This window comes from Acomys minous (genome assembly GCF_964271855.1).
Source record: "Acomys minous genome assembly, chromosome: 13".
NCBI classification, from domain to species: Eukaryota; Metazoa; Chordata; class Mammalia; order Rodentia; family Muridae; genus Acomys; species Acomys minous.
In genome coordinates, this window is record NC_140495.1 from 111306698 (window position 1) to 111326313 (window position 19616).

At 49.7% G+C, this 19616-nt stretch overlaps 1 protein-coding gene across 1 annotated transcript; it reads left to right on the forward strand.

Annotated features, from left to right (window-relative positions):
* The first annotated feature begins 5925 nt into the window (after window positions 1-5925).
* LOC311582050 (H-2 class II histocompatibility antigen, A-B alpha chain) lies at window positions 5926-11137 on the forward strand. Its single transcript, XM_084754748.1, has 5 exons — window positions 5926-6086; window positions 9285-9533; window positions 9931-10212; window positions 10491-10663; window positions 10863-11137. The coding sequence occupies exons 1-4, from the start codon at window positions 6002-6004 to the stop codon at window positions 10643-10645; spliced, it is 771 nt and encodes a 256-aa protein (XP_084610874.1). The 5' UTR covers window positions 5926-6001; the 3' UTR covers window positions 10646-10663; window positions 10863-11137.
* Window positions 11138-19616: the final 8479 nt, after the last annotated feature.

A 19616-nucleotide genomic window follows, 5' to 3' on the forward strand; every position in this document is an offset into this window, starting at 1 on the left:
TGGCATCGTTTGGTCCAGCTATTTAGTGGTTTCCCTTGTCTCTTCACAGCTATAATAGAATGAGTGGGTTGAAGCACATGACGTCCTTAAATGTATTACATTTTCACTTGCAATGAATGGCCCAAGTGAAGAAGACCATTCCACTTACGATGACTCCAAAGGAATACGATGCTAACTATTTAATACTCTAAGAACTACAGCACACCATTGAAAGAAGTCAAAATCAAAATCAACAGAAACATACAGCAAGCCCCTGGGCTGGAAGACTTCTCATCGCTAGGACAGCAACATTCCAGGAGATTTGCACATCGGCGCTACCCTCAGCAGAGTCTCAAATGAATTCTCAGGTACAAGCTGGTTCTCAGGGTCACGGTAACTGCAAGATACAAACCAGCAAAGCAGTCCTGTAGACTGACGCTACTGGGCTGTTGAGATGGAGTTGGTCATAGAGGGTTCTCCTGCCCAGCAAGAGTCATGTAGTAGTAGTAGTAGTAGTAGTAGTAGTAGTAGTAGTAGTAGTAGTAGTAGTAGTAATAATAATAATAATAATAATAATAATAATAATAATAATAATAATAATACCTTACTGCCGTTGCCTCCCCAGCAAGCACGGCCCAGGACCTTCTAAGGCCATTATTTAATAATAGTTTTGCTCTCACATTAGTCACATCTTGTGTGAAGATTGCTGTGTTGAGCGAAAGATACATAGCCATCTAAACTTTACACTGAAAACCTCAGAAAATAAACTATATGCTCGGTGCTTGCAAGAAGAAGGCTGCCCAGCTGTGGGATGTGGCTGTTTGACCAAGGTTGATGAGAAAGGACAGTGACACTAACTTTTGTATAAACCACTTCAACATGAAACCATGACAGTTTCTTAACTACTTTTCTTTCCTGCTAATAGGCGGGGCAGAGAGGCCACATCAGCTGTGTCTGGCCGACTCTGCAGCTGAGAATGCATACCCAGAGCTGTAGGGAAGGGAGAGGCGTTGTTAATGCCTGGGAGCGAAGAAAGATTTTCATAGGAAATACACATAATCAAGATGAAGTGAAAATGGCATTTTACCAAAAAAAAAATCATATGTAAGTGGGAAGAGATCAGGATGGAGAGAGAATTCATAAAGTCAAAATAATAATATTTACATTTATCATGTGTGTGTGAGTGAGTGTGTGTGTGAGTGTGTGAGTATGTGTGTATGTGTGAGTGTGTGTGTATGAGTGTGTACATGTGTGAGTGTGTGTGTATGTGTGTGTGCATGCACGTGTGTGTGTGTGCACGCACGCGCGCAATGTGTGAGTGAGTGTGTATGTGTGAGTGTGAGTGAGTGTGAGTATGTGTGTGTGTGTATGTGTGTGTGCGTGTGTGTAAGTGGAGGTCAGGGGACAACTTACAGACGTCACTCTTCCTCCACCTCATGGGTCCCAGAGACTCAGGCTTGGTGGCGGCACCTCCACCCACTGAGGCGTTCGTTGCCCTGGCCCTGTCCCGAGTCCCAGCTGAGGACCTAAGCTTTGTGGCCTTGAGAATCCTCACTTCAGGGCAGCTGCATATGGAGCAGAATTCCTGCCGCCACCTGCTGGAGCCGCCGCAGTGTCTAGTCTCTGTCTCGCTCTCTGCTGCAGGACTGCGGGCTCCCTGGGTTACAAAGCAAATCACCGTCCAAGGCCTTTACAGTCCTTTAGCCATCTTTGCTTCTCATGTCCACTCTTGTGTTACATTTTATCTGGACTAAAATAATGCGCTGCGACACACATGGACGCCATATTACTATAATTCCTCATAGACGCTTGTTGGGGACAATAGGCCATATGGCCAGTGTTCAGCCATCTTGTCCAAGTCTGCACCTTTAAGTCTCTGTCTTTCCCAGAGCTTGCCTTTCACCAGAAACTAGCTGACCCTGTTGTGGGTCAGCAGTTAGACTAAAGACAGATAGGGATGGAGCAACCCTGTTATGGTTTAGCAGTTAGACTAGACAAAGAGGGAGCCAGACACCCTGTGTGGCAGGACATTACGACCCTGCCTGGAATTCCCTGTGTTTTGAGAAAAGTCTGCAGCCAGGTTGCTATAGCAATATGCTCCCCTGCCTTCTGACTTATAAAAGCTGCTGCCTGACTAATAAAGTTTGAGAGTTTGATCAATCAGACTTGCTCTCCTTCTTTGTGTCTTGCATTCTCAACAGGTGACCTTCCTCCCAAGTTTTAGTCGAACCCCGCAGGCCAGGGCACCCCACCCGAGGAGCACTGGCTCTTCCGCAAAGAGAGGGGCGACACAGGCGACCTGCCAGGGTGGTTATACTTTCTTCCCCAAACAAGGAAAGTGTCAGGAGGAAGTTTCCAGCTCAGACCAAGCATGTATACTTTGGTCCCGACTCTGCCTGTTGGGGGTCTGTGCTCAAGGACATTCGTTTGGGTTTTGATGACCCTAGAGAGTGTTGCTAGCTTAATAACACACAATAGCCCCAAGCAAATCGGCTGAACTCCTATTCTGATCGTGGCCTGCTCCTGAGAGCGCTATATACTATTGCCCTCAGCTGAGTGGTGCTGGGCCCAGCAGGAGCCCCCAGCCATGCACCTGACACTGTGTCAGAGGTGACACAGAAGAGCCCTTTGCTGTGTGTGATGAGTCCACAGAAAAGGGAAGCTGGCTGAGGGTGTGGGTGGCAGGTTCCTGGAGTCACTTCTCTGGAGGAATCCACTGGATGCTTTGACATGTGTGGTCCCCACAAGAGGAAATGCACCATAAATTCCCGCCCCTCCCCCACCACAGTGCATCACCACCCCCAGTCTGGCGCGTCACTCAGAACTTAAGCTACCTGGGTAAAACAGAAAGGGGAAGCAACGGAAAGGTTCTGTCTGCCTCACAGGCCTTCCTCCTCCTCCTCCTCCTCCTCCTCATAGCAATTATCATTAATTAGTGTCACTGGTTACTGTGGTCGCTGTGGATGGTTGCGGTGACCTAGCATCGTCTTTGTTTTCTCGGTATCTCGGGAGGTGAAAATCTGCTATCTCTGGGGAGAAAAGTCTCAGGGGTCGCGAGCCACCAGAGGGCTGGAATCCTCCGCCCTGAGTGGGGATGGAGGGCTGCCCATCTGTGCTTTGGTTCTGCGTGGCGCTGGCCACTTCCAGCCCACGCCTGGGTTCATTCCCTCATCTCCGCCATTAGCACAGCCCAGACTTTCTGGTTGACTCCAACTGTGAGGATCTGATTCAGACCAATGCAGCTGATGTTTGGGGGGGCCGTTGATAATTTAAAATTGCTTATTTTACTTGTGTAGGTATTTTGTCATGCAGTACCTGATGATGCCTGAAGAGGGCAGCCTACCCCTGGAACTGGCATTACAGATGGTTGTGAGTGTCCAGGTGGGTGCTGGGAACTGAACTAGGCTCCTCTGCAAGAGCAGCGGTGCTTTTAACCGCATAGCCGGCTCTCCAGTCCCTCCTTGGCAGTTTAGTAAGCAGGGCAGAGCTAACCTGGGGGCTCCTGAAACTCAATGGGACTGACAAGACACAGAACTGAAGTGCCCTCTGCGTTCCCATCAGGGAAGAGAGGTCACTAAGGTGTTCCTGTTTACAGCCTCCCTTTGGCTTCAGGCCCGTGGGTGGGTGCCGGCCAGGTTCCAGACCTCGGCTGTGGCCCAGAGCTGAAAGGCAGCACCTGTCCCCTCCCCTTCCCCTCCCCCTCCCACTCCCCTCACCTCACTTCCTGTTCACCCTCTCTCCTACCTCCCCTCCCCCCTCTCCCTCACCTCACCCTTCCCTCCCCCTCCCCCTTCTACTCCCCCTCGTCCTCGCCCTCACACTCACGCTCCCCTCACCTCATGTAGAGCGTTCTCACAGACAGCGCCCTCAGGAAGGCACACCCACCCACCCACAATGAGGTCCATCTTTACCTCCCTACCCAACCCCCAGACTCAGCCACCCCGCTCCTGTCCAGCCATGCTTCCGTGGCAAGCAAGCTGTGCAGAAACTGGGTCCAAACAACGCTAAAATCAGACATTATAAAGAAACTATAGAAAGACTAGTCATGGTCGAGGGTATGTACTAAACACATAGAAATCTGTCTAATAACGAAAATAAGGAATTGTTTAAATAGTATTAAAAAATTTTGAGACTGATAAAGATTTCTATGTTCTAAAGGTAAATATAGTGTATACATCTAAAGCAGTTTTATTCAACACCCACGTGAATTTTTATAAAGCTGAGGCTGTTTTTCTAGGACTCACTATGAAAAGTGACTACACACTCACACATGCAAGCCTGAGACTAGAGTGCTTATGTAAAATAATTAGTCTTCCTATGAGTACGTTGTTAAATTTTTCCAGGGTTCTGGTTTTGTTGTTGTTGTTATACAAAGACAATTTTTATTTATTTTATAATGCCTATAATGACAGTGATAATAATTATAAGTGTGTGATAAAGAGTTGCTTCTAAGGACAGGTTCTGGACAATAGAGTAGCGTGCAGTGTGGCTGGTTCTCTGCTCTCTACAGGCCCCGCGCTCCCCACCAAGGAAGCAGAAGCTAAGTGGGAACTCACAGGCGGGAGCTCCCACCTAGGCCGCTGGCGTGGACCGCATTCTCTTCAGCCAATGAGAAACAGGAGTGGGATAGCGTCACTTGTCTCCGGAAGAACAAGCTCTTGGAAGTCATAGGAGCAGAGCCACTGTGCAAAGGCACGCCTTGTCACAAAGTCCGCGAAACCTGGCCTAAAGGAACCAGTCTAACGCATTCGGTGAAACCTGGGAGACTGACGCGCTGGCCCAGGGTCCTGGAGGGAAAGATGATATAAATCAAACAAATGAAATTCTAAAAATTAGCAGCGCAAATCTAAAAACCAAGGGGAGTGATTAATAAAAATCAACTAGCTGTATTAATCCCCACCGTCCTGCTGCTGGCACTGGCGTCATCCTCTGTAACCCTTCGTGGGTCGTGAACCCTTCGGGGGTTGAACAACCCAGGGGTCGCATATCCCATATCCTGCACATCAGACATGTTCAATATGATTCACAGCAGCAGCAAAATCACAGTTATGAAGTACTAACAAAATAATGTGCCGGCTGGGAGGTCGCACAGCACGGGGTCTCGGCAAGGTTGAGGACGCTGCGCTGGGGCGCCTGAAAGTCCGCATTTCCGAGGCTCCAGCAGGAGGATTTCAAGTCCCGAGGCGAGCCTGGCGAGGTTGCTGCTTTTGTTTTGTTTTTGTTGTGTCATCAGGACCCCTAACAAGTCAAACAGAGGAATCTCAGCCTCCACCACTCGGCTGACGCACCTTACAGATCTGGCTTCCTTTAAGAAGCAAAATCCGATGAATAAACTTCACCCATCTCTGACATCCAGACATCAAAGAAATGAAAACACAGGGAAAACTTTAAAACGTTTTAGCTTTCTCACAGCAGTTTTTAAACTAGATGTAGTTTTTAATGCAACTTCGTGAAATTTTTATTGTATTGATAACAATTAGTACCGTTCTTAAAATGCTATCCAGTAGGTTTTGACACATTATTGCACTCTTTTTAGCTCACATCCTTGTCAAGATGTGGTTTTCTATGTAAAGATAAAAATACAGAACATTTAGAAGTGGGTGTCGGGTTGGGGAAGGGCAGGAAAGGACTAAGTTCAGGGGAGACCTCCTGGACAGTAGAGCCCAGAAAGTTCCGAGAAACAGGACTATTGTCAATAAATTCACCTATCCGTGAGGCTTTTCAGAAACATCCTCCTCTCCTGCCAGCCGCGCACGAGGAGCCTGATCTGGAGCCGCCTCCCTCCCAGGCATCCCCTCAGCTCGCTCTGAGCAGAGCCTGCAGCAAGCAGGTCAGGGGAGTTCCCCTCGCCTCTTCCAGGCCTCTCAATACCAACTCTGCACCTGGCAACTGCGACGTCATCACGAGAGAATTTTCTGATTGGTCCGGCGGGATTGGTTTGGGTATCAGCCCTCCTTGCCCTGATCCTCACTATCCCTTGAAGACTCTGAAGAGCAGCTACGGAGCCCACCCGGCGAGGAGGATGCAACGCAGCCGAGCTCTGATTCTGGGGGTCCTCGCCCTGACCACCATGCTCAGCCGCTGTGGAGGTGAAGACGACATTGAGGGTGAGTTGCGAGGCTGAGGGGTGCCTGGGGCCGGGAACTGGGGAATTGACAGTAGAGGGAGATACAAACTGACTGAGATATAAACCTCGTTATTAGGTGGCCTAACAACCATGTGGCTCCTTCTCCCGGAGACCCTGGTTGGCGAGCACAGCTGGTGACCCACCAAGCCGTGACTGTGATAGCGGGTCCAGTGAGGAAGGTGTGGAGGGCTCGGTGGCAGGCGGGGCTGTCTCAAGACTTGGGGTGTTTCCACGAATGAATAATTTTTCGTTACTAAAAGCTCATGAACTATTACTCCCTTTGAGGGTTGCTGAAGCCCTGTGCACCTGTAGCGCATCCTAAGGAAAACAGCCCTGTGAGTCGTGTACACAAACATGCGGAAAAATGCTTCCTATGTGCTCGGGTCGTGCCAGGAACTCCCTGCTGGGCAGTGAGAGAGGGAGCCACGTTTTACTGCACAACCCTCCAGAATTTTGGTTTCCTCGTGTATCACCTCACAAGTGACCAAGTTAAATAAATATATGGATGCTTTAAAGGTGGTGAAAACCAAGCTGGTCCTGGTAGTACTGGTCCCGGCAACTCCAGTGCTCAGGTGCCAACAGGAGAGTCGTGAGTTCAAGGACAGCCTGGGCTCATAGTGAGACCATGTCTCAAAAACAAACAAACAAAGAAAAAAACCCATTCATTAGTAAACTCCTTTAAGTGTCAGACCCTCTTCTTTGTTCCCACTCCACACATAGTTCCCTGTTACTTTAACACAGTAAGGAGCACAGGCTGCCTGTTCTGCACCCCAACTGGACCCCAGTGAGCTCTGTAACAACAGCACAGGGCGTGCAAGCCCACGTCCCCTCTGCCTGCGTTGCCTCCCTCCACACTCTGTGTACTTCCCTGGCCCTCTCTCAGGATCCCTCCTCAACTCCATGCCGTTTATAGCCCTGAAAAGTCGCTATGTAAAGCAGCAGCTGAAAGCCAGATGTTTGAAACAGGAAGGGAAAGGGATGGGCGACCTTGCAATCCATGCCTGCTCTCTCTCCAGCTTTGTTGGGAGGTGGAGTCTCACCTGCTTCTCCAGGAGGCTCAGCTGCTTTGTCCCCAATGTCTTCCTTCAGTGTCACACTGGAGTGTGAGCAGGCATGGTGGGCACAGTTCCTAGGGCTATGTGAAAATATTGCCATTTCTTTTGAGTTTAGAAGGAAAAAAAGTGAAGTTTCAAGGTCTAAGAAAGTGCTTTGATTGCCGGGCGGTGGTGGTGGTGGCCCACGCCTTTAATCCCAGCACTCAGGAGGCAGAGGCAGGTGGATCACTGTGAGTTCGAGGGCAGCCTGGTTTACAAAGTGAGTCCAGGGCAGCCAAGGCTACACAGAGAAACCCTGTCTTGAAAAACCAAAAGAGAGAGAGAGAGAATGTGCTTTCATTTTAAGTCAGCCTACAACACATTTATCTTCTATATAAAATATGACCTTCAATATTTTCATCAGAGCTAAATGCACAGGGCACACAGGTCCTCACACAGCCCTGGCCATTGCTGACCCTGATGCTGCCACGTGTCAGTCATTCTCAAATTCTCCATGGACCTTAAAAATATCAGTAACCATTCAATACTCCCTTATAAAGCACTTGCTAAGCCAAGCTGTGGATGCTGAAAAAAATATATATATATATATCTGCTGCCTACATAGGAAGCGTACAGGCTCGTGAGGGAGGCAGGGCAAGGTCAGGAGGCAGAAGGGCCATCGCTGGGGAGAGTGGGCCCAGCTGAGGGCACAACTGTGAGGGCAGGAGGCAGGGCGGTGTCCTCAGCAAGGCTTGTGGCCGCGGACAAGCACCTGCTGAAGTGAACGCTGTGTACGTCCACATTTGGAGAAGAAATTGAGAAGGTTTATTAATAATGGATAAAATTGAGAAGGTTTATTAATAATGGATAAGGAAGCCTTGAGGGGAGGTGTGGGGTGGGGGTGGCTGATAAGAGCAACCAAGATGGCCACCCTGGGAAGGGAAGGGCCAGAGGGGCAGATAAATGTGATAGCAGACAGGGGGCTGGGGTCTTAGTGTGGCTGGAAGCCCTTAACTAACTAACACTGAGCCGAGCCCTTCAGAGTAGAGAGGGCTCAGCAGCCTGAAAAACAGCAACTTTCATTTCAGTGAGAAAAAGAGGCCCAGGCAAAGAGCAGGACAGGACAGGACAGAGTAGTTAGTTTTGATTGGCAGTGGCTTGTGCAGAGCGCCAGGCGGCAGCTTTCCCACGGCCACTCACAGCTCGTTACATGGACCGCTTGCCTGCTGACCCCAAGCATGGTGACTGCAGAGGCCCAGCCTGGCTGGCTGTTACTTCTTCAACAGCACTACGTCTGACATTTGCTGAAACTCAGTAAATGAGGAAGGAAGAAAAGACTAAATACTAAAACCTGTGCCTTGGCGGTAACGTTGCTCTGGCATTAAGTGGAGCCGTCTGCACTGGTGGCGGCCACGCTCTGTGGCATCTCACACACGCTCGCTGTTGGAGGAAAAAGCTTTAAATCATCATGAATCTGCAAGTGATGTCAGTGTTTTTTAGGAGGGGAAATGAGGTGGGGATTGACAGAAGCATAAACTACAATAAAGTCCCTATTCCCTTCAGTCCAGAAAGAACTAGATGACTGTCCTGTGTGTCCCCACTTAACAGTGCAGGAGCTTTAGACCTAACAGTTTCCACATATTGTGTCATTATGTCCCTGTTCTCCCTTCCATCTGAGTCTCTGTGTTTTCTTTTTGTTAAAAAAAGAGAGAGAGAAAGTTTCCTTGTATGAAAAATGTCTTTTTTTAAAGGAAATAAAATGTAATAGAAATGTTATTAACTTATGAGAAATTGATGAGACACAAAACTGACTAAGAGAAGGAAGTAAGCTGACTGGATCTTTAAAAGAAAACTGAATGTCTGAGATTTTTCTTCCTCCGTTCAGTTGTGAGCTACTTGGATTAAGCCGTCCATGTACCAGACACTGAACAAGGCTGTCAGGACAGCAGAGTCAAGCACATGGCATCCCGCCGTCATGTAGCACGTGTCACAGAGGGAAAGGCCGGACTGTATCCAACGCTGAGGTGGTAGTGAGGAGTGGGTGGTGCCAAAAACCACGAAGTTCATGGTATTTTTAAAGCATTTTCTGTCATTTTGCTTAATAACATTTTTTTTCTTCTCCACTGTCCACCTAAATTCATCAGCCGACCACGTAGGCACCTATGGTTCAAGTGTCTATCAGTCTTTTGGAGAAAACGGCCAGTACACGTTTGAGTTTGATGGTGATGAGCTGTTCTATGTGGACCTGGCTAAGAAGCAGACTATCTGGAGGATTCCCGAGTTTGGACAACTGACAAGCTTTGACCCTCAAGGTGGACTGCAAGAGATATCTATAGCAAAAAACAACTTGGATGCTGCGATTAAAGAGTCCAACTCTACCGCAGCTACCAACAGTACGTGCTCACCCCATCTTCCCGCTCCCTTCCCTGGGGGAACATGACCCGTATATAAATGGTTCTATAAAACCCTCTCCTTGCCAAGGAGCACCCAGACCTCCTCATCGCTGAATCCTCGTCCTGTTTCCTCTTACAAATCGCACATTACATGTGATATAAAGCTCTCTGTCCCACAATGCACTCCTTCTGAAGAGGCCCCGATAGACACCCTACCTGACACCCTAGAGAGGGGCACAGGGGTGATGGATGCAGTGCACGTTAGCGCCAAGCAGAAAGGACAATCGGGCTCTTTAACTATCATGTGTGTGAGTCTTAGCATGAGAGGGCTCCCTCACCAGAAAGCGCAGAGCTTCAGGAAGACAAACTCACTCACGTGGCTACTTCCTTCTTCCAGAGGTTCCTGAGGTGGCCGTGTTCCCCAAGTCCCCTGTGCTGCTGGGTCAGCCCAACATCCTCCTCTGCTTTGTGGACAACATCTTCCCTCCTGTGATTAACATCACGTGGTTGAGAAACAGCAAGAAAGTCACAGACGGCACTTATGAGACCAGCTTCCTCACCAAGCGTGACTATTCCTTCCACAAGATCTCTTACCTCACCTTCATCCCCTCTGACGATGACGTTTATGATTGCAAGGTGGAGCACTGGGGCCTGGACGAGCCTGTTCTGAAACACTGGGGTACGTGGGAGTTCTGCCCACTTCTGACACTTTGTTGTCATCTCTAGAACACCCTGGCTTCTGGCTTCTGGTGACCAAAACTCATCTTCCAGTCTTAAACAGTTTCTAATGATAGATTCCACGTCTTCCCATAAGCCCACAATGTCTATCCAGATTAACTTCCGCCCTCACCCTGGCCCTGTCTTGCGCACACATGAACATACTTCCCTTCTGGCCCTATCTTACACACACATGTATGAACACATCCCCTTCTGACTCCAAACACTTCACTTTGCCAGAACCCGAGATTCCGGCCCCGATGTCAGAGCTGACAGAGACTGTGGTCTGTGCCCTGGGCTTGTCTGTGGGCCTCATGGGTATCGTGGTGGGCACCATCTTCATCGTCCAAGGCCTGCGGTCAGGTGGCACCTCCAGACACCCAGGGCCCTTGTGAGTCACCCTGGAGAGGAAGGTAAGGGTTTGTGCTTGTGGGAGCCGGAGTCACCACACAGGGGGAGCAAGGAACAGGGGGACTAATGAAAATGTGGTTGGAACATGGCTGGAGAGCTGTGATGACGCCACAGCTCAGGGGTCTCTGGAACCCATCTCTCTCTCTCTCTCTCTCTCTCTCTCTCTCTCTCTCTCTCTCTCTCTCTCTCTCTCTGTTGCAGGTGTGTGGCTCTCCAGGGAAGAGATGGTGTGCTGCATGCCTGGCACAGCGTGTTTTCTGGCCCAAGTCTTCATCTTCTTTGTCTTCCCCACTCGCCCTCCAGCTCGCTTTCCTCTTGGACCCAAGGCTGTCGCCTCTCACAGCCCATGTACCTTTGGAATTCTCTCCTGACCTGAGTTTTGTTTTTTGGCATCTTTCAAATTGTGTCTGCTGTAGAATCTCAGAAACTTGATTCAGTCACCCTATAAAACCAATAAATTTCTGCTGAATACTGTTTATTCTTCCTACATTAATTAATACAGTAAATTATTAAGTAGTAGTTTTCTTTAACCAGCTAGTTCCCCAGTGACAGACACAGAGACTCTGGTTTATATTTATGCTGCAAGCACTGTGCTGGGCAGAATCTGAGCTTCTCTCCTCCTAATACCCTTAACACCTACATATAAACCAATGATGACTCCCTGGTGGCTTATACTCCATAAGGCTCTTTCTCCAGCCACCTGCTCCCCCAGTCTCATCTCTCTCCTCCCCGACATCCGGCCTTCCACTTCCTGTCCTTCTGCCCAGCTGATTGACCAAACAGCTCTTTATTGACAACTGCTACACCCACAGAACGCATTCCTCCACAAATCTCCTGTACTGGTCTTTGTTTGGTTTTTTCTGTCTTTCATGTTGGAGTTTGCTGCAATCAGGCCCATATAATCCCATGTTCAGTGATACAGAAACAACCAAATATAGCCCTAGATATCTCTCTCTCTCTCTCTCTCTCTCTCTCTCTCTCTCTCTCTCTCTCTCTCTCTCTCTCTCTCTCTCTTGTTCTGAGGCTTGTCCACTCTTACCTGTCTCCAGTCAGGTAGTGGGAGGTGGGGTGTGAATCCTACTTCAGTGAGCACTTGCTGTAGTAAATGCCAAGACACAAGGTGCACACTATTAATTTCAGCTCTCAGAGACAGAGCAGGAGAGTCGGCACAAGTTTAAGGCCAATCTGGGGCTACATAGGAAGGTTCTGTATGGAAAATATAGCAGAAAACTGCATTTATTCTACATAAACACCATCCACACAGTCCCCATCATCCCCCAGGGAAGACACTTGTGGGGGAACCAGGCCAACAGATGGGCATCCCAGACACTGCTGAGAGTTGTGCCATCTGACAAGAGACTTTGTGCTGCTGAGTTTTTGTTTTGTTTTGTTTGTTTGTTTGTTTGTTTGAGACAGGGTTTCTCTGTGTAGCCCTGGCTCCTGGACTCATTCTGTAGACCAGGCTGGCCTTGAACTCACAGTGATCCACCTGCCTCTGCCTCCCAAGTGCTGGGATTAAAGGCGTGTGCCATCAGGCCTGGCCTGCTGCTGAATTTTTTTCAAGCATCTTCCCTCCATGTTTCCACTCTGAAACAGCTGCCACCTGATCAGCGCTAGGCAGACGCTGAGGGTTCTTATAAGACTGAGGCATTTCTGTCCATGGCAGCTGCATCTGTGAGCTTAGAAAACACAAAACACTGCACAGTAGACGTACGGCACAGCTTAGTCCAGAGAAGCCTGTACCCAAGACAGGGCTCAGCACATTATAGGAATATACTAAATTTTACATCATTACTAAATTATCTAATATTTCTTAGCCTTATCCCAGCTACAGTTTGTATATTACTATAGTTCCTTTGCAGTTATTGATAAAATCTCAATATTCCATATTTATATCCAGTATTACGTTGTTTGAAGAAATGGGCTGTGTGATAAAATCAAAGCAGAAGGCACGCCTGGTGGGGAGGGAGGGGGCAAGCGAGGGAGAGGGGTGAAGAGGGCAGTGGAGGGAAGGGACAAAAGCATTGTCCACCTGATGTGCATGTGTGAGGCTGTCATGATGACGTCATGACATTATTTCATGTTAAATTTAGTCTAAACCTTCAGCTATGCGTGTTTCATGTGGAATACACACAGAGGACAGGAAATTAGTACGTGATCAGGGGGGGAGCTTCTAACGGGGGAGATAAAATGCAGTGTATAGAGGGGGATGGGAACAGTGGGGGAGGGGAACAGTGGGGGATGGGAATAGTGGGGAAGGAAGGGTTAAATTGTGGTGAGTGTGGGAGGGCACGGTAGAGTGGGCAACGTGGGGAAAGATAAGTAACACAAAAGACCTTTCAACAAAGTTGTATGGAAACCTACCACTGTAGAAGCTTCTTACACACACACACACACACACATACACACACACACATACACACACACACTCACACACACACACTTACACACACACACTCACACAGAGAGAGAGACACTCACACACACACCACATACACACACACACCACACACACTCACACACACACACTCACACACACACACTCACACACACACACTCACTCACACACACACACACTCACACACACAGAGTTACCCATAACAAGGTGGTAATGTGCCCACAAGGCTCCACAGTCTATCAGGTGAGGATGCCTGTATGACAAGAAGCTACGCCATCTAGTGGGTTTTGTCTCTTGAATAAAGGACACATTCTTTCCTGTGACCTGTAAGTTTTTAGTGACATAATATCATATGTGACAACTGTCTACTTACTTACGGAAGGGCAAGAGTCAGGACTGGAAAGCTACCCATGGGGTAGAAGAGGATAATTTAAATTCACACTACAAATTAGTAAGCCGGGGGTCGGGGTGTCTAAACATAAGAGTGTGTATCAGAGAGCACACACATCAGTAACACAGGTGTTTGACATTGTGATTGACACATGTCATTCACCTGTTCAATCCTCAGGAGGTACCAACATCAGAAGTGATTCATGAATGATGGCACAATGGCCATCATGGTCAAGACACCAAGACTGCTTTCACCTGGGACCCAGTCACATTCCTTACACACTCAGACTACAGCTTTGTGAGCTGAACCCCCAAGTACAGTCTGCACACCCCACAGTGTCTCTGGCTGACGACCTGCATTGCAGCCCGGATCCCAGAAGATAAAAAGGGCTACTTCCCTGTTCTGACCCTGCCCACAGGGTGGAGATCCTGCTGACGTCTCCTTAGACAAAGTATGTGACAGGAAACCTGAAGATGAGCGCCAACTATCAGGGCTGAAACCACATCTGTGAGAGAGAGAGAGAGAGAGAGAGAGAGAGAGAGAGAGAGAGAGAGAGAGAGAGAGAGAGAACATGTGTGTGCATGAGTGAGTATGTGTGTGCACGTGTGTGTGTGTGTGTGTGTGTGTGTGTGTGTGTGTGTGGTCACTTCCCCAGTAACAGGTAGAGAATGGCACTAAGATTGAGAGGTCACAGTGTACACAGGTGACACAGGCTCCATCACCTAAGAACTTCAGGTCAGTGATGACACTGAAAGGCCTGAAAAACAAGGCCAAGCTGACCCCTGCCCTAGTTCCAAGAAACCACCACCTGCAGCCTTAGGAAAAACACCCTATGTGGAAAGCCCCCACACGGCCTGCTCTCTGACCCCCAGTTAACCTGGCCCGAGCCAATCATCCTGCTCACATAGCTCAGATACAGCAGCCCAGCCAATCAGTTTAACGGTTAGCTTCTCCCCTGGCTTGCGGTTTTAGTCTTTATAAGCAGTCTGTAACAGCTACTCGGGGTCCCTTGGCCTCTCGAGTGCTGAGAGACCCTGACGCGCCAGCAATAAATCTTTGCTCTTTACATCAGCGCTGTGGTGTTTGAGTGGTCTCTGGCGACAACCTCCCTTCCCAAAGTGGACTCTAGGGTCCAATATTTGGGGGCTCATCCTGGATTTGGGGGTCTCCCTGAGACCACCGATCCACCCTGTTGAAGGTTATCACCGGCCCGGGCCACCGACTGACAACCAAACTGTGAGTTGCTTTTGTTTTGTCCTCGTCTGTGTATTGACTTTCCGTAGCGCACAAGTCAGTAGCAGGACGAGAGCGGGGACAGACGTGTCTGGCACTCTCTCCCCCACACCCTGGAGGACACTCCAGCGGTGGTCTGGAGAAACTCTGACGATACTGTCAGTCTCCTCAAATCCGTAGGCGACCGCGCAACCGCACCACCATCAGAATCTGTACTTTCAATTTGGCACCGATCCTTTGCCGCGCGGCTTGTGTCTTCCTGTCTACTAATTTTATTTGTGTGTATAATCAGTCTCTTCGTGTGGACTGAGACAACTGACGCTGACATGGGACAGACTATGACCACCCTCTTGACTCTGACTCTTGGCCATTTCAAAGACGTGCGAGCCCGAGCGCACAACCTCTCGGTAGACGTCCGCAAAGGACATTGGCAAACTTTTGTGCCTCTGAATGGCCCACTTTCAAAGTGGGCTGGCCTTGGGACGGTACTTTTCACCTTCCCATTATTTCCCAGGTCAAGGCCATCTTCTTCAGTCCCGGACCGAGCGGACACCCTGACCAGGTTCCCTACATTATCACCTGGGAAGCCCTCATTCGAGACCCTCCACCTTGGGTCACGGCTTTTCTCTCCCAGTCACTCTCCTCCCCATCTACTCTCCTTCCTGTCTCAACCTCTCCAGAAACTCAGAAGCGCCAAAAGCCCATACTCTTGGATGAGGGCCAACGAGGTCTCCTTCTTTTAGACCTTCCTCCTTATCCCTTGCCCCTCTCTCCTTCCCCAGCTCCTCTTCTCCCTTCCACCTCAACTCTCTTGCCCTCTCCTTCACCCTCATCTTCTGCTCCGCCACTTACCCCCTCTCCTCGGTCCTCTGACCCTTCACCTCCTCCATCCCCTCCCCACTTACGCACCCGCCGGGAAAAACCAAGACCCCAAACCTCTCTCTTTCCTCTACGCTCTATCAATGGAGAAATCCAGTACTGGCCCTTCTCAGCAGCAGACTTGTACAACTGGAAGACACACAACCCCCCCCTTTCTCACAAGATCCACAGGCTCTCACCTCTCTCATAGAGTCCATCCTCCTCACCCACCAGCCCACTTGGGATGACTGCCAGCAACTCCTCCAAGTCCTCCTGACTGTCGAAGAACATCAACGGGTGCTAGTAGAGGCCCGCAAAAATGTCCCTGGGCCAAGCGGGGCCCCTACCCTGCTGCCTAATGAGATTGAAGAAGGCTTCCCCCTTACTCACCCTGATTGGGATTTCGAAACGGCAGCAGGTAGGGAGAGTCTCCGTATGATCGCCAGGCTCTGTTGGCATGTCTCAAAGGGGCTGGACGGCGCCCCACCAATTTGACCAAGGTAAGATCTATTACCCAGGGAAAGGATGAGAGCCCCTCTGCCTTTATGGAAAGGCTTCTGGAGGAATTCCATATGTATACTCCGTTTGACCCCAAAGCACTTGAACATAGGGCAACGGTGGCCATGTCCTTCATAGATCAGTCAGCACCGGACATTAAAGGAAAATTACAGAGATTAGATAGCATCCAGACATGCTCCTTACAGGATTTAGTCAGAGAGGCAGAGAAGGCTTACAACAAAAGAGAGACTCAAGAGGAAAAGGAGGCTAGGCTAGCCAGAGAACAGGAGGAACGAGAGGACTGTAGAGACCGGAAAAGGGATAGAAACTTAAGCAAAATCTTGGCCGCAGTGGTAATAGATAACTCTAGACCAAGAGGACAGGACAGAGAGGGGGGAGAACGGAGGCGGCCCAGAGTAGACAAGGACCAATGTGCCTACTGCAAGGAACGAGGACACTGGCTAAAAGACTGCCCCAAGTGCCCTAGGGACCGGAAAAAGCCAGTCCTGGTCCTAGCCTTAGATGAGGAGAGCAACTGAGGGTGTCAGGGCTCTGAGGTCCCTCCCCCCGCCCCGGCTAACTCTCACCATCGGGGGGCAACGTACCACCTTCTTGGTAGACACAGGTGGCCAACACTCAGTCCTGACCCAGCCAGCTGGATCAATGTCATCAAAAACTTCTTGGGTCCAAGGAGCAACCGGGGGCAAATTACATCAATGGACAAATAAACGGACTGTGAACCTCAGTACAGGTACTGTGACCCACTCCTTCCTAGTAGTTCCTGAATGCCCCTATCCCCTGCTAGGAAGAGATTTATTAACCAAGTTGGGGGTCCAGACATACTTCTCAGAAGAAGGGCCACAAGTATGTAATGCCATGGGAACACCCGTGCAGATTCTCACTGTTAAACTGCAAGATGAGTACAGGTTATTTGAGCCCACCTCTCAAGAGCCCCTCTCAGAAGACAGCCCTTGGCTCCAGCAGTTCCCTCAGGCATGGGCTGAGGCCCGAGGGCTCGGACTAGCCCACACACAGCCACCTGTTATTGTGACTCTTAAACCCTTGGCTGTACCGGTCTCAATTAGACAGTATCCGATGAGCCAAGATGCCTGGCTGGGCATTAGAAAACACATCCACTGATTTCTACAGCTGGGAATCTTAAAGCCTTGTCAGTCCCCCTTGAATACTCCACTCTTGCCTGTTAAGAAACCAGGGATGCAGGACTATAGGCCTGTACAGGATCTCAGAGAGGTCAATAAAAGAGTGAGGGACATTCACCCTACAGTGCCCAACCCATACAATCTACTGAGCACTCTGAGGCCAGATTTTACTTGGTATACTGTCCTAGACCTTAAGGATGCCTTCTTTAGTCTGCCCTTGGCCCCCCAAAGCCAATTGTACTTTGCCTTCGAATGGAAGGACCCTGAATTAGGACTCTCAGGACAGGTGACCTGGACGCGCCTTCCCCAAGGTTTCAAGAATTCTCCAACCCTGTTTGATGAGGCCCTGCACCAGGATTTGACAGACTTCCGCACCCAGAACCCTGAGGTGGCACTCCTGCAGTACGTAGATGACCTTCTATTGGCTGCTCCCACCAAGGAGGCCTGCATCACTGCCACCCAGCACTTACTCCAAGAACTAGGTAACAAGGGCTATCGTGCATCGGCCAAGAAGGCCCAGATCTGCAAAAAGGAGGTAACATATTTGGGTTATGTCCTGCATGAAGGAAAAAGATGGCTTACCAAGAGCCGAATTGACATGGTGGCCAAGATTCCCCCACCTCAGAGCCCCAGACAGTTAAGAGAGTTCTTGGGGACAGCAGGCTTCTGTAGATTATAGATACCAGGCTTTGCTGAATTGGCTGCCCCCTTATACCCTCTGACACGGGGCACTGACTCTTTCCAGTGGGCCCCCCCCCCCAGCAACAGGCCTTTGAAGCCATAGAGAAGGCCCTCCTGTCTGCCCCAGCCCTGGGATTGCCAGACACCACGAAGCCATTCACCCTCTTTGTAGATGAAAAACAAGGGATTGCCAAGGGGGTATTGGCTCAAACTCTGGGACCTTGGAAACGGCCTGTGGCCTACTTATCTAAACAACTAGACACTGTAGCCGCTGGATGGCCTCCATGCCTGCGCATTATGGCTGCCACTGCGCTGTTGGTTAAAGATGCCAACAAACTGACCTTGGGACAATCCCTGACCATAGTCACGCCTCACGCATTAGAGGCAGTGATATGCCAGCCCCCGATAGATGGGTCACCAACGCCCGTCTCACTCACTACCAAGCTCTACTCCTAGACTCTGAACGTATCACCTTTGGCCCTCCAGTTACCCTCAACCCTGCTACATTGCTGCCAGCCCCAGACCAAGGACAAGAGACTCCACATGACTGTCATCAAGTGTTGGCTGAGACACATGGAACTCGAGAGGAACTCCAAGATCGTGAACTTCCAGAAGCCGACCACACTTGGTATACAGATGGTAGCAGTTATTTGGACTCAGGTACCAGACGGGCCGGGGCAGCAGTGGTGGATGGGCAGAAGGTCATATGGGCCCAGGCCCTTCCCTCGGGGACCTCTGCCCAAAAGGCTGAGCTTATAGCCCTGACCAAGGCCTTGGAACTCTCTCGAGGCAAAAAGTCTAATATCTACACTGACAGCCGGTATGCCTTTGCCACTGCCCATATACATGGGAGCATCTATGAACAGAGGGGCTTACTAACATCAGAGGGCAAAGAGATAAAAAACAAGCCCGAAATTAAAGCCTTGCTAAAAGCCCTCTTCCTACCTGCTCGGGTGGCCATCATTCACTGTCCTGGGCATCAAAAAGGACAGGATCCCATTGCCCAGGGTAACCAGCAGGCAGACCGAGTGGTGAAACAAGTCACCCGCATGGAGGCCCTAACACTGGCCCTAGAGGCCGATAGAGCCAATCAGGCAATCAGCCAAGTAGAACCATATACCTATACTTCAGAAGACCAAGACAAGGCTCAGGCCTTAGGGGCCTCATTAGACCCAAAACTCCAGCAGTGGATCAAAAATGACAAGACCATGCTACCAGCCAAAAAGGCAACTACCATGATCCAACAGATGCACGTCTGGACCCACCTAGGATCAAAAAAGCTTCGACAGATCCTGGACAAAACAGAGTTCATCATCCCTGGAGCCAATGCCCTGACTGACAAAACTGTAGCTAATTGCCAAGCCTGCCAGCAAGTCAACGCTGGAAAAAGCCAAGCCCCAGAAGGAACCAGGGTCCATGGGGACAGACCAGGAACCTACTGGGAAGTGGACTTCACTGAGGTAAAACCCCCAGCTGCGGGTTATCGATACTTATTGGTCTTCATAGACACTTTTTCAGGATGGGTAGAAGCTTTCCCAACCCGACGGGAAACAGCACAAACAGTAACCAAGGCCATCCTAGAAGACATCTTTCCTCGGTTTGGACTCCCTAAGGTAATCGGGTCAGATAACGGGCCAGCTTTTGTCTCCCAGGTAAGTCAGGGATTGGCCAAGATCCTGGGGACTGATTGGAAATTACACTGTGCTTATAGACCCCAAAATTCAGGACAGGTAGAA

Bases quoted from the DNA above. Each gene is read 5' to 3' on its own strand.
- LOC311582050 (XM_084754748.1), top strand. From the start codon at position 6,002: ATGCAACGCAGCCGAGCTCTGATTCTGGGGGTCCTCGCCCTGACCACC. The intron at 6,087-9,284 runs GTGAGTTGCGAG...TAAATTCATCAG, and splicing joins AGGTGAAGACGACATTGAGG to CCGACCACGTAGGCACCTAT. The intron at 10,213-10,490 runs GTACGTGGGAGT...TCACTTTGCCAG, and splicing joins GCCTGTTCTGAAACACTGGG to AACCCGAGATTCCGGCCCCG.